General features: G+C 46.1%; 1 protein-coding gene across 7 annotated transcripts in view; it reads right to left on the minus strand.

Moving 5' to 3' along the window:
* PIGZ (phosphatidylinositol glycan anchor biosynthesis class Z) overlaps positions 1–14,895 on the minus strand; it is a 145,304-nt gene extending 130,409 nt beyond the window's left edge. For 2 of the 7 annotated variants that reach the window (XM_083612633.1, XM_083612632.1), the window contains exons 1-3: positions 14,385–14,895; positions 6,535–6,733; positions 4,459–6,072 (exon numbers count right to left, since the gene is read on the minus strand). In XM_083612633.1, the coding sequence (XP_083468759.1) occupies positions 4,466–6,072; positions 6,535–6,733; positions 14,385–14,528 (1,950 nt within the window). In that variant the 5' untranslated portion in view covers positions 14,529–14,895 and the 3' untranslated portion in view covers positions 4,459–4,465. Of the gene's footprint in view, positions 1–565; positions 6,073–6,534; positions 6,734–8,079; positions 8,187–8,344; positions 8,427–8,898; positions 9,812–14,384 lie in introns of those variants that run through there. The other 5 variants (XM_083612634.1, XM_083612635.1, XM_083612636.1 and 2 more) reach the window with 5 other exon arrangements.
* Positions 14,896–14,966: the final 71 nt, after the last annotated feature.

A 14,966-nucleotide genomic window follows, 5' to 3' on the forward strand; every position in this document is an offset into this window, starting at 1 on the left:
CTTCTTGTGATTTGGAAGTTGTACTGTTTGGAACTGCCTTTGCCTATTTAGCCCTGCAAGGAAACCCTCCCCTGCATAATCGAAGGAGCAGACAGACCAGGAGGACTTTGACTTGTGCCTGGAAATGGAATAAGAGCTAGTGGAGCTCCCAGTATGTGCATCCATCCAGACTTTTAATGATCAGGCCCAAGTCACCATGTTTTGCAGTAGAACTGTGGGATAGGGGGCCTTGAAACAAAATGCTGCAATTGCCACCAGGGATGCTTTTGTTATGGGCTGCTCCAGCCAGCCTGGAACAAGAAAAAGAAAAAGCAGTTTTCTTAAAACAACAAAAACCCTTACCTTTTTGAAATCTTCACAAGCTTGGCTATATATGTAGCCTAAAAGGCTTCAGTTGAGGGCTGACTGCAAGTTCCAACCTGGAGCACTTTGAACATAGTAGAAAGCTACTTTGTACCAGGTCAGGCAAGACCATTACCTATTCTGACTGACACCAGTTCTCTAAAGTGAAGCTTTTATCCTGGAAGTTTCTTTGTTTACAACATACAAACCATGTGCTCTACCAATAAACTGTGATTCCTCCACCTATTATTATTATTGTTGTTGTTATTAATGTTATTTATATTTATCATTACAGCTCAGTTTTAAAAACCAGTCCAATCCAATATACTTTATTGAAGAGTTTGGATTTGATATCCCGCTTTATCACTATCCGAAGAAGTCTCAAAGCGGCTAACATTCTCCTTTCCCTTCCTCCCCCACAACAAACCCTCTGTGAGGTGAGTGGGGCTGAGAGACTTCAGAGAAGTGGGACTGGCCCAAGGTCACCCAGCAGCCGCATGTGGAGGAGCAGGGAAGCGAACCCGGTTCACCAGATTACGAGTCCACTGCTCTGAACCACTACACCAGACTGGCTCTCTATTGCTCTGAGGAAGAGAAGGATATGTTCTTTCCCCCACTTCTTCCCTCCTGAAGCCTTGCATATAGCAGCAGCAGCAGCAGCCTGGAGGGGGCAGTGCTGCCCTCCAAACACCAGTGTCACTCCTACTACCTGGATAGGACTGGCATGAACCTGTGGGGGCCCCCGTGGAGCAAATTGGGGGCATGCTTCAGGGCATTGATTTTATTATATATATACATGTGTGTGTGTGTGTGTATCAAAAATGTATCACAGCGCTTTACAACATAAACACACAAAACCCAACAATAAAATAGCAAGAAATTAAAAACAAGTTAAAAGCAAAAAGAAATGTAAAACACTTTCACAGGTCCAGCCTCACTACTGCCCTTCCCCATGCCAGTCCATCCAGGTAAGCTGCGGCAACAATGGTCAGGAGGACAGCTCCACATGGGCTACTGCTGGGGCACCAACAGGGTTTTTCTGGGGCCAGTACACTAGACGGATTGGGCCCTCTAACCCTCTTGCAATAGAGGACACTGGTTTGCATAATAATTGCAAATGCTTTGAGTCATGCAAAATTATGTGATTTCTTGCAGGTGGTGTGGAGGACCAAAAATAAATTGGTGGTGACACAAGTAATAAAACAGACAGAATGTGAATAGATGAAGCTTTCCCCATAATTGTATTTCTATTCTGCAAAAGGCTGACCTGTTGAATTTCTGCCTGCTACACAGCTGGTAAAGGCAGTAGAGCCAGGGGCATGCTTTGTGAGGATATTATTTATTATTATTAATTTTATTACCCATCCTTCACCAGTGGGCTACAGCACTCTAAACCTCAAAACTGAGGACAGTTACAATCACAGGAATAGGGTGGGCTCCGAAAATGCAGGTGTCAAAGGCTATGGTAAATGTATGTAGAGCTTGTTTTTAGGAAGAATAGACTAAGTACTTGTTCATTTATTGTATTCCACCACGTGTCCTGAAACACCTTCAGGGTAGTTTACAAAACAAAAAAACAGCAATTACATTTTTAAAAAAAAACAGCATTTAAAATTATTATTAAACCAAAACTATCCTAAATCACAACAACAGGCAACAGTATCATAACAGCAGAATCACAGAATCGTAGGCTTGGAAAGGACCCACAAGGATTATCTAGTCCAACCCCTTGCAATACACAGATATACACAGCTATCAAAATTCCCAATACAGATTCCACAATAGGGGAACAACCACTTGTTTCTAATCTAACCTCAGAGGACTGCTTAGTTATGAAGGGCTTAGGACCAGGGGAGGCTTACACCAGGGTGCTCAAACCTTTGCGATCGTCAGAACCAGCATTTAAAATTATGCCCAGAAACCAAGGGAAAGCCACTGCCAGGGCTGGCCCAATACATTTTGTCACCTGAGGCAAACCATAAAATTCCCCCACACCTGAGAAGAAGGCGGTGGCAGAGTTTTATGTCAGGGATAAGGGTGGAAGGAGACCAGAAGCGCTTTCTGTTCCCCAAGAGGCTGCCGGGGGGGGGGGGCGCAGATCTAAAGCACTCTGCAGCCGTCACTGCCAGCACAGCAGCAGCAGCAGTGGGCAATGCATTCCTTGGAGGCTGGATTTGCTGCTCTTGTGGCTTCTGCCAGCCGAGGCAGCCAATTTCTATGTCTTCTAGTGGAGAATTCACATTGCCATCTGGGTTATGGGTAGAAAGGATGCCAGCAGTGTTTGCACATTGTTGCAGGGGGAGTGGCGGTGTTGCTCCAGAAGGAAGCCACGAGGGTTGCTGTGGCAGAGACTGACCCAAGGCATTTCAGGATTTGAGGGTGTTAAATAGCAGCTCCCCACCTCAGTACAGTCTTAGGCATATTTTGATTTTGGGCATTTTCATTTTCTAGCAGATAATGTTCCATGCCATCAGTACTGATGCAATCATGTGCCCTTTGGTCCCTTACTAACAAAGGAGGAGTTTGGCAGTGGCAACTGTGGTGCATAAAGCAAACTTTTTGCAAGGGCCTCTTTCTGGCTTCCAAACGCAAAGAGCACCTTTCAAAGGCAGTTGCCACAAGTGCCCTGGTCAAAGTTTTCTTAAACTGAGCTTAATTTTTATTATTATTTATAATTATTATCCGGTCTTTGCACAAAGTTTTCTCAAGGCAGCTTAGAATCCATTTTAGAACACGTTTTTATAAACAACACTATAAAACAATTTCTTAAAAAGAAACAAGCAAACAACAATAATGACAGACTGAGGTGCTTTTGAAAATGATGGTCTCATGAAACTCAGGTCAGAAGAACAGGTGCCAGGCAAATATTCCTGACGAGAGTGTCCCACAGTCTGGTTTCTCTCCAGGAAAGGCCTTGTCCCCGGGTGCCACCCACTCAATTGGCTCTGGTAGAGGTATCGGGTTCAAGTGGCAACAGAGTTTCTGAAGGTGATATCAGTGAGCTGGCAGCTTCCTAGAGGGGTAGGCAGCCCTTCAAGATCCTCTGATACACCTCAGACTTTTAAAGCCCCAAACAAAATCAGTTTCTTGAATCATGCCCAGAAACAGAGTGTGTGTTGGTGGATGCTGCTGCTCATCTTGGTAGCAGTTTTTGTCTCCATGCCAATTCTAGAGCAGTCCACCAGGTCTAGCTGGTTCTCGCCATTACACCAGGCTGTTTCCACCAGGGTGTCTGTAAACATGTCAGCTGGCCCATCTTGGCTTGGAGGTTTCTCACATTAGCATATAAACACATATTTCCACGTCCGTCTCCAAATGTCTTGGGCGCGAGCATTTTAGCCCAAGGAGCTTTGGCCTCTCTGAATTGCTATCAGTGTCCCTGCACTCTAAATTCCTCATTCTACCCCTCCCCTATTTAAATCATCATGGATCTTTTCTCGCCTTCATCCTTATTACAGGAGAGGGGGAGATATGTTCCGAACCAGATCCTCCTTAGTTTCTTTTGGCTTTCCCTGCAAAAAATTGCTCTGCCACCTTTTAAGCGCCAACAGTCTGGTTCCACACTGGTTCAAGTGAAGCCCATCCCGCTTGTCCCAAAATGTTCCCTGGTGCCTAGAGTTAATCCAGACTTTTCCTCTCCACACCCATGTCTCATCCACGCATTGAAGCTCCACAGATGTGTCTTTCTAGCTGGCCCTGTACATGGACCTGGTAGCATTTCAGAGAAAAGTCACACATATAGCCAAAGTGCCTGTGGTCAGTGGCGTATTGGGGTCCCTAGAAGGCAGAGGCAGACGGAGGCCCTAGGACACACAGCTATGAGACAAAATGGCTATATTTTTGGCTGGAACAGAACAGAAGATGCTGGAAACTGAGAAGTAGGAACTGGGATGGATGGCATTTGGGGCACTTGGAAGTTGAAAAAAGGAAATGGGTTGCTTGGGGGGACACAGGACTGTGACACAGTGTTTGGTGGGTGAGGTGTATTGGGAGATTTCTACCAGCAAATGGGAGCTACAAAATGCACCTGGTCTATATAGGGCTGAGAATAACTAGGGTTGTTGTGGACTGCATGTTTGTGCGCCAAATGTTCTTTAGCTTCTTTGCTTAGCTCACCTTGATGCTAGATGCTCTTTTTATTTCTCTCCAGATACAGGATATGCAGTCCTAACTGGCTTCTCCACTTTTCACTAAGGAGAAAGGACATTTGTGGTGGGTCTTCCATCGTCAGATGTGGAAATATTACTGTCTCCTTCTTGACCAGTAACGGACATTGCTCTATTATGGTTCTGACGGTGCCTGGGATGATAACCAGCACCTGGCAAGTCATTTCCTTGCCCAGTTCTCTATTGACACAGGCAGGACCATTCACTATGGATCCCAGGATCTGGCAAAGGAAGCCTTTCTCGGCCCCAGCCATGTCGACAAGCTCCACCAGCGTGTTGCTCTTGTTAACATTAAGCAGAAACCTGGGAGGCATGTAGGTCCGAGCAAAGAGTAGTGTGTAGTGTGTGCGATGGCTCAGGGACTCTGGGGAATGGGTGAGCTGCTCCAAGTGGAAGAGGCAAGGGACTATGCCTCCCTGGTGGAAGCAGCCAAAGAAAAGGGCACCACAGAGATTGAACACAAGGTTGATGGATTTCCACTGCTGGGCCTGTCTATGCTGCGTGACCAAAAGGACCAGAGGCAAGATGAGAGGGATGAGGAAGCGAGGTTCTTGATGGCTGAATAAAGAAAGAAGTGCCAGAGGGATAAAATAGAAAGCCAGCAGTGCCAGCCTGCCTTCTGGGCATGTGATGGCTGAATGTGAGCTCCTCTTCAAGGCCTTCAACCACATAAATTGGCTGATGTGCACTTTCAGGAGCTTGATGCCATTGCTAACAGCTTCTACATGAAGGATCCCAAAAAGCAGGACCCCGTTAACTGCAAAATGTGTAAGATGTGGGTGAGTCCCGTGTTGTGCAAGGTTATCAGGGTTGAGGTTATAGGTGAGGAAGTTCAAGGGGGTCACAACGACACTCTGGCGCAGCCTGGCAAGAATGCTCAGTGGGCTGGCCTCATAAAAGCTATGCAGGCCAAGTCCTGACAGGGGAGAAGTGAAATACCAGGTGTCAGCAGCTATGAAGAAAACAGCAGTGAAGGCGGCACTTGGGGCAAGACAAAGAACATGGTGTATTGTTCTTCTAACGCTTTGCTGGCATGTAGCACCTGCACATACCCAATGCAACAGCGGCACCAAAGCAAATGCCAGAAACGTTGGCCTGTTAAAAAATCCAGCAACTATGATCATCCCAATAAGTCTGTGATTTAGAGGATTCTGCCACCGATAGGCTGAGGCCGAGGTTTTGCTGGCTGCTTTTGAAGACACTAGTAGAAGCAGCAAGGCAAAGAGAAGTCCTTCCACAGTGTTAGCAAAAGTCCTCGTGTAAAACACAAGTGTGACGTAGGAGCCAGCAAGCAGAGCCAGAGAGTTCCACGGATCCGCTCCCCACAGAGGAGCCAGCTGGTAAACACTGTAGTCAAGGATGAATGAAAAGATGGTGAGGAGGAGGCGGGGTGAGACGAGGAGGGTGTAGCTGGTGATGCAGCTGGTCGAGAGGCCCAGGTGCTGAAGGGCTTTGATGGCCCAGAAAGCAGCTCCAGATGTGATCAAGGGAAACACTACAGTCCTGCAAGGAGACTTGGGGAGGAATTCCCAGGGGTGATAAACCTTTAAGTCCAATATGCTGCCTGAGGATGAGTGGGGAAAGGTTAACACAGTTAGCAGCTGGAGCTCTGTCAGCTAGAAACCTGCTGTCCCCCACCCCAGTGACTTGCAACGTAAGATTAGAAAAGTTAAAAATAATTGAAGTCTTTGACTCACTAAAATAAAAACAAAGAAAGAATCTAATTAAAAGCAGAACCAACTGCAGAAGATCAATAATTCAGCAGCCTCAGAATTGCTCTTGTTGCTCTTTATAAACCAGGCTGCCTATATGTGGCCTGTTTGGAACAATGGAGGAAATGGAAAGCAGCTCACCTGCCATATGGTGGGGGCCCTAGAATTTAACTCGTCACCGACCCACCCCCTGCTCCCAAAGACCTTTTTGAAACCAGGTACAAAGCACTGTCCACACTGGAGCTATCACAAAGACTAGGTTTTGTAAAAACACAAAACCTTTTCATACCACATACATAAGATGTCAACTTTACCTGCCATGACCTCTGGAGACTGGAAAAACTCATCTGGGTGCAGGTAGCCAGTCTGAGGAAGAAGACACCAGCCAACTCTAAGCATGCAAAGAACTCTCCAAAAGGTTTTGGGTGAAGCCATCACAGTTTCACCAGACCTGCCTGGATTGGAAGGTTGTCCACTGGAAACAGCAGCAGTCCTAGTTGTCAAAAGCCAGCCCTGAAAAGGACAAAATACTTAAAGAACAAAACCCGACTGAGCATTGTTGGTGACAGAAATAATGCCTAGTTAGACAAATATTGATACCTTTTTCAAGCCTCACCCCTTAAGATAAAAAGTAAAGGTCCAACAATGATTTACAGTCTTTCCTCTTCCCTCCCCTCTCAAGAGCAAAGAAGAAAAAAGCAAGTTATAACCGTATATCCTTTAAAATGTAGAAGAAGTGGCTACAGACAGTAAATCACCGGGGGGGGGGCGCATCTTAAAGATCAGTCACTTAAGCTTCTCAATTTGACAACCCCCTTCCTTTATTTCTGATGGCAGACTTTTTATTTGTACCTTTATGTTTTCCAACAGCTTATTCCCATGCAAGGCAGCAACCATTTCTGGAGTAGACTCCCTTTTCGTTTTCCAGTCAATACAACAAATAGTTCCAATAGGCTAAATAATTCACAATTAATCCTTTTGTTCCTTTGGTCAAAATTTTGGAAACTGACCACTCCTGAGACGGGGCAGCCTGCTGCTGGACTGTGTCAGAGCCCAGCGACCACGGCTCCACCACCGGGACGACCTGGCTCCTCGTGGGACCAAGCAGCCCCACTGGGAGCTTGTTTGGTCACCACAGGACGCCTCAACATCTTGGTCAACCCCAGGACCTTCTTCGGGGTTCTTGTTGCCTCCGGGCTACTCCAAAACTCCAAAAAAGCAGCAGCTTCTTTAAAAGAGGCCTTACCATCTGAAATAACTCTGCTGGTTGGCTCCTAGAGGATGCCATGCAAGCTGCAAACTGAGCCTTCTTCGCAGCCCACACTACCACATGGTACACCTGATTATGTGCTTTGTTCAGTTGGCTTCAGAGCACGACTTGAATCATTTGCACACTAATCTTTGTCCAGCTTGCTTCATAGTCCAGAGTTCTCCAGGATGCCAAGGGGCCACTTGAGTTTTACTAAGCTGGACAGGATACTTGGGGGTAACTGTGTCATCGCATTGCATAGTGAGACCGGGGCTTTGACAGGATCACAGCTTTCCAAAACATATCAGTTCCATTAGCCTCTGAGGGCAGGCCATCTAAACAGGCCCACCAACCTTTCAGCAGGGAGTTGCCACTGGCATTCCAAGCTTTATTGGGCAATGATCCAACTATGAAAAGGGAGTGCATTTCACCCCAGCCCATCCTTTGTCCATTCCACATATCACTTTGGGCAAAGACTACAGCTCTTTGATGTAGACCAATGGCCACTTGAGAGAGTTGCATGAGCTGGCCTAGTGGGAGCCAACATAAGAATATTGAAGTCACCCAGAACTAACATCCTAGAGTCATCCATCAGTACCCCAGATATCACCTTGGCCAGTTCCATCAGAGAAGCTGCTGGGCAACAAGGTGGTCAGCAGACCATCAGCATTCCCAGTCTGTCTCTTTGGACCAATGCCAGGCGGAGATTCTCTGAACCTGTCTAAAATCAAGAGTGGCTTTTTGGTAAAGGAGATGGTGCTTTATGCACAATAGCTACACACACAACCCTCAACCCTCCCCCATCGAGCCTTGTGCTGTACCAAGTACCCATATGGTCACAGCTGGGTATGGTCAAGCCCTCCCAGCTCACTCACCTAAGTCTCAGTAATGCAAGCCATGCCAGCCTCTTCATATATGATAAAGTTGTAGGTGATCATGGCCTTACTTTGCACCACTCTGAATAAGAAGAAGGAACACGGTGGCTAATAATATATCGACAATATTTTTATGACACTATACTGTTTCAAAGTCTGCTCATGATGACAATTCCCCCTCCTTTATCAGCTGGCTTTATGATAATGTTAGTATCATTTGATAAGTCATTAAGGCAGGCATGTTGGGACTTGGTTAAATTGTCCTGGGTCCTGGGGCTCCTCTTTTCAAGTTTATCCAAATCGCAGATCACCAGTTGATGAAACAAAGTGATGGAAGGATTAAAACTGGGCGGGATAAAAGTTGATGTAGGTCTAAATTGCTGTTGCTGTTGATCTCTGATACCAAACATGTCACGTAACTTAATATTACACACAAATTTATGTAAATCTACCCTGGTGCAAAAAGCATTATAGTGAGGCGTAGGAGCAAAATCAAGTCCCAATTAGAGGACCTGCTTTTCTTCTGTTGTTAAGGAATGTGAAGAATTGCTTACTATTAGTATTTTGTTTCATCAATTGGTGATCCAACCTCCAATGACAATGGGTAGATCACTGCCAGGTGTTTGTTTTACTGTGAGTAGATTGCAGTCTCTTGGAAGTTGGACGTGCCTGACATATCCCATATATATTTCATGCATTCACCTGTGGAGCCAAGCTGAGGAGCTTCATAGTCACATACATAGTAGAATTATATAGCTGATAAATCTCTTACTGATAAATTGTAGGGAAAACTAAGGGCACTCAAAATTAAAATCATTGAATCGTAGAGTTGGAAGGGTTCCCAAGGATCATTCAAGGATCATCCCAGGAAATTCAACTAAAGCATCCATGACAGATGGTTAAAAACTTCCAAGAAAGGAAAGTCCACCACCTCCCATTTCACTGTTGATCAGCTCTCACTATCAGAAATTTCTTCCCCTTGTTTAGTTGGAATCTCCTTTCCTGTAACTTGAAGTCACTGGTACCACTACTCCCCTCTGGAGTAGGAGAAATCAAGCTTGCTCCATCTTCCATGTGACAGCCCATTAGATATTATCATATCTCCTCTCATTCCCATCTTTTCCAGGCCAAACATACCCCGTTAACATATTCAACCATTTCTCATACGGCTTGGTTTCCAGACCCTTGACCATCTTGGTTGTCCTCATCTGCACACGCTCCAGCTTGTCAATATCCTCCTTAAACTGTGGAGCCCAGAACCAGACATGAGATTCCAGGTTTGGTCTGAACAAGGCAGACCACTTACTTCCTCACTCTGGATACTATACTTCTGTTGATATAGGAATATGGGTGGTGCTGTGGTCTAAACCACTGAGCCTCTTGGGCTTGCCAATCAGAAGATTGGTGGTTCAAATCCGTGCAACAGGGTGAGCTCCCGTTGCTCTGTCCTAGCTCCTGCCAACCTAGCAGTTCGAAAGCACACCAGTGCAAGTAGATGAATAGTACTGCTGCAGTGGGAAGGTAGACGGCATTTCCATGCGCTCTGACTTCCATCACAGTGTCCTGTTGTGCCAGAAGCAGTTTAGTCATGCTCGCCACATGGCTGGGTAAGCTGTCTGTGGACAAATACTGGCTCTCTCGGCCTGAAGCAAGATGAGCGCCGCAGCCCCATAGTCGTCTTTGACTGGATTTAATCATCCCAAGATCTTTTACCTTTACCTTTTTTTACTTCTGTTGGTGCAGCCTAGAATAGTAGTACCTTTTCTTGCTGCTGCATCACACTGTTGACTCATCATCATCATAATAATTTATTTCTACCCCGCCCGTCTTGCGGCTCCCAAGAGAATATTATTATTAATAATAAAGCAACAAAACATCAAACGTGGAAAACTTCCCTAAACAGGGCTGCCTTCAGATGTCTTCTAAAAGTCAGATAGTGGTTTATTTCTTGACATCTGATGGGAGGGCATTCCACAGGGTGGGCGCCACTACTGAGAAAGCTCTCTGTCTGGTTCCCTGTTAAGCTTGTGGTCTACTAATATCCCTAGATTCTATTCACATGCATTACTGGTAAGCCCAGTGTCCCCCATTTTATATTTGTGCAGCTGGTTCTTCCTGCCTAATTGCGGAACCATACATTTGTCCCTATTGAAATTCACTTTGTTAGCTTGGACCCAGCTCTCAAATCTGTTAAAGTCATTAATGAACACATTAATGAACACTCTTGGTCAACTAGCTACAATCTACCTAAAAGTTATGTCATCCAGCCCCCACTTTACCCGCTTCTCCTCAAGAATACCATGGTGGCCTTTGTCAAAAACCTTACTGAAATCAAGATACACTATATCCACAGCATTCCCCTGATCCACCAAGCTTGTAACTCAATTTTTTAAAAAATGAGATTTATCTGGCACCACTTTTTTTTAAAAAAAAACAACCATGCTGGGTCTTAGTAATCACAGCATCCTTTCCTAAGTGCTCACAGACCGACTGTTGAATTATCTGTTCTACGAGCTTTTCTGGTATCGATGTCAAGCTCACCGGGCGGCAGTTACCTGGCTCTTCTTTTTTCCTCTTTTGAAGATGGGGACAACATTTGCCCTCCTCCAGCCTGCAGGGACCTCACCCATTCTCCAAGAATTCTCAAAGATTTTAGACAGAGATTGCATTCGCAAGCTCCTTTAGTACCCTTTAGTACCAAGCTTGTTTCCTGCTGCTCCTTATCATAAGACTCAAACCAATGGAAGAGTCCCACTAAACACGTGAAGAACTTTCTAACAGTGAGAACAGTGGGATGGACTCCCTTGGAAGGTGCTGGTCTCTCCTTCATTGAGGATTTTTCAACAGAGGTTGGGTGGCCATCTATCACGGATTCTTCAGCTGTGATTCCAGCATTGCAGGGAGTTGCAATTACATTTGTGGCTCTTTTCCAACTCTTCTATTTTAAGAGTTTATTGGTCTATGATGAAGGCTTTATACATCCAGCATCTTTAAGTGGGTATGATGCATCCCACACATACATGTCTTCTGCCTTGGTGGTACCTGCATCCAACTGTCATTTAATTGGGATTTCCCTGATCCATAGATACTGCAGTAAGGTGGGGAAAATCTAACATAAAACCAAATGTTACCAAATGGTGAGCATATTGAAGTGCATTGTGTGGGCATGTATTTTTACCCCTGTGATGTGATGGTTTGCTAGGTGCCATTTGTCCCCACACCCCCTCTTTCTGTTGGTGAGATGCTTTAGGTGAGTTGCTGGTGGCAGCAGTCATGACACACACTTAAAAAAACCAGTCTACTGTTTTGTGCATATTGGAAAACTTTGTATTTCCAAAATAAAGTTTTAAAAATGACTGCCAGCACAGGTAGTCAAATGCCCTCTCAGCAAAGCTCAGGGAGAGTGGGCTGGAACCCACACTTTTTACAGAAAATATGTTCAACACACTGTTCTGTCAGAAAACTCACATCTATTTTTTAAAAGAAATTGGCCATGTACAAAGGCAAACAAATACCTCCATGTGTGCCCACAATGGACCTCAGATTTCTGGCACTCAGGGAGTGTGGGAAGTCCTGAGTGAGGGGACAATAGCCTCCAGGCAAGCACAACCTACTAGTGTGCTGGGAAACATTGAGGAGTTCAAGTGAAAGTGCTCATGTCAACAAATGTGAACAGAAGCCCACATGGAAAACATGGGATCTGTGTGACCCATGTGCATGTTATCACTCTGGTGTATCCACAGCCTAACACAAATTCCTGGATAGAGTTCTACTGGGGCAGAGCAGGAGGGAATGAAGCCAGACCCACAGAGATGTCTGGGGGAGGATTTTACAAAGGAAGCTGACGGATGAAGGGATTTTCATAAGGACAGTTCTCAATGAAGAATCTCTGGGTGCAAGATGTGGTACTGCATCAAAAGATTAGATTTCCTTATCTGGTCTGGAACAGCAAGGCAAGGAACTGAGTGAGTCACCACTGGGAAGCAAAGAGCCAGGAGCCAATCACAAAAACACACCCTGTGTTGGAAGAAGATAGGGGGGAAGGCAAAGGTGGAGCAGAAAGGAAGAGAAGCTGGAGGAAGGAGTTGTGGAAGTACAGGAGCGTGTGGTGGAACAGCGTGGGATAACCAAGGGAGCATAGAAGAGGTGCAAGAGATCACTCCATCCATCTGCTGTGACAGGACCATCTCATCAGACCTCTTCTCCCTCCATTGTCACTTGGGGGCAGCCATTCCAGCAAACAGTCTTCATGGGAGACGTGGGAAACACAAGGCTCCTTGCATCCACTTGGCTGGTGGTCCAGTGCCATTAGGCACTTACTGCCTCTGAGCTGTGCCACTGGCCAATAGAAACTGGTGCCCCAGTTCTGATTTTCCTCTTTCCTCCTTGTCCCTTTGTGTGTTGTTTTTCTTCCACTGTAAGCCTGAGTGGGGAGCATCTTCTGTGATTTTATGTAAGCTGCTCTGAGAACATTTATAATCTGTTCTTCAAATTCTCTAAATAAATAAATAAACACATTAACAAAGCACCTGGGTTTAGACACAGGAGACACTCCGAATGCTTTATTCTTTTGTGTATGTTGCTCTATTAATCCTGTTACACCTACAGCTGAATAAAACTTTTAAACTATTGGACTTGGACTGATCTATCACCACTGCCTGTTCAGATGGTGGGGAGGCATCAATGGACTCCAGGTTCAACCTTCAAGCAGGGCAGCCAACCGTTGGAGGGGGTTGGGGTCACATTATAATATATCTCACTGGAAGTTCTACTCTTCTGGAGGCTGCCTAAGGGGACCCACACATCCATGTTACTTTGGTCACTGGGACACATGTAAAGTTCTACACTTAGGCAGAAATAACCAGCTGCAGAAATATAAAATGGGGGACACCTGGGTTGCCAGTAGTACATGTGAAAAGGATCTAGGGATCTTAGCAGACCACAAGTTTAGCATGAGTCAATAATGTGATGCAGCTGCAGCAGCAAAAAAAAAAGGGGGGGGAGATAATGCTATTCTAGGCTGCATCAACAGTAGTATACAGATTGAGGGAAGTACTGCTCTATTCTGCCTTGCTCAGACCACACCTGAAGTCTTGTGTCTGGTTCTGGGCTCCACAATTTAAGGAGGATATTGACAAGCTGGAGCATGTGCAGATGAGGGCAACCAAGATGGTCAAGGGTCTGGAAACCAAGCCATATGAGAAATGGTTAAGGGAACTGGATATGTTTAGCCTGGAGAAAGGGAGACTAAGAGAAATGCTAGCCACCTTCAAATATCTAAAGGGTGTCACATGGAAGATGGAACAAGTTTGTTTTCTCCTGGTCCAGAGGGTTGGGGTCAAACCAATGGTTTCAAGTTACAAGAAAGGAGATTCCGACTCAACATCAGGAAGAACTTTCTGACAGTAAGAGCTGTTTGACAGCGGAACAGTCTCCCTCGGGAGGTGGTGGACTCTCCTTCCTTGGAGGTTTGAAAGCAGAGATCGAGCACCCATCTGTCCTGGCTGCTTTAATTGAGATTCCTGCATTTCGGGGGGGGGGGTTAAATGATCCTTGGCATTCCTTCCAACTCTAGACATTTCTTCCAACCTCTGGGCATTTTTTTTACCTGAGAACCTGGGCACCGATTGTGAACCCCCCTGGAAAGAGGAAAGAAGGTGACCAGATGAGAGCTGAGCCGTGGACTATCCCCTGGTGGAGACAGTGTTGGGGCCAGAGGACTGACCGTTGAGGTGAGGATCCCTGCAAGCGGAAGGATGAGGCCGCACAGCGCAGTCACTTTCTTTCGCTCTAACCCAGTGCTTGCTGCTCTGTAATCCTGTCTGTGTTATATTGCTCCATTATAGCAGATACAATATAGCCATTAGGCATATTTAATATCAGAAGGGATAATCAGGGAAGGGAAGAAGGTACTCCACTTGCCAGCCCTGGCCATGATGATTTGGTGGGCAGGCCAAAAAAGTTCTCAGGCCTGTAATACAGTGTCCCCCCCCCTTTAGCTTCTCTCCATTTTAAAGACCTCGTTGCCACATGAACGTACCCGTGAGCATTGAAGTACTGCTGTTAAATGCCAGTCCTGTGCATGGTCGAACAGCAGCTGTTGAGGACATGGAGGAGGTTGCTGACTTGTCTTGCACTGACAAGATCTGGCTGGACCAGGCAAGCTGGATTCTTGGGACAGCATCTTCCACCTAGACTCCCTGACCAGGAAGCCATTTTTCCTGGAAGAGGCTATTGTAATGCCAATCTCCTTTGCGTCTCTGTCAAGGTATTGCCCATGCCGCTGCCAAGTTAGGAGTCTGCCTGAATTGGCAGAGGGGGCTTCAGATTTGGTGTTTCAGGCTGTCAGGCATTTGGCTCTTGGGGCTCTTCAGCAACACCAAGCACCCCCGCACCCCCGGCATCGCTCTAACAACCACAAGGCGATCCCAAAGCATCGTGATCCCTATGCGTGTGGCAGATCCCACCGGACTTGGGGTTCTCTGCTGGGCAAAATGATGGCAGTCCAAGAGTGGGTGAAGCAGCTGTCTGTGACTGGGCGAGGTCTGGGCATCCCGTCTGCAGGTCCAGCTGCTTGGCTTGGCGAGGCGGTCCGATCCTGGCTCTCAGGGCACTCGCGGTC

Source organism: Podarcis filfolensis (assembly GCF_964270895.1).
Source record: "Podarcis filfolensis genome assembly, chromosome: 5".
Lineage (NCBI taxonomy): Eukaryota > Metazoa > Chordata > Lepidosauria > Squamata > Lacertidae > Podarcis > Podarcis filfolensis.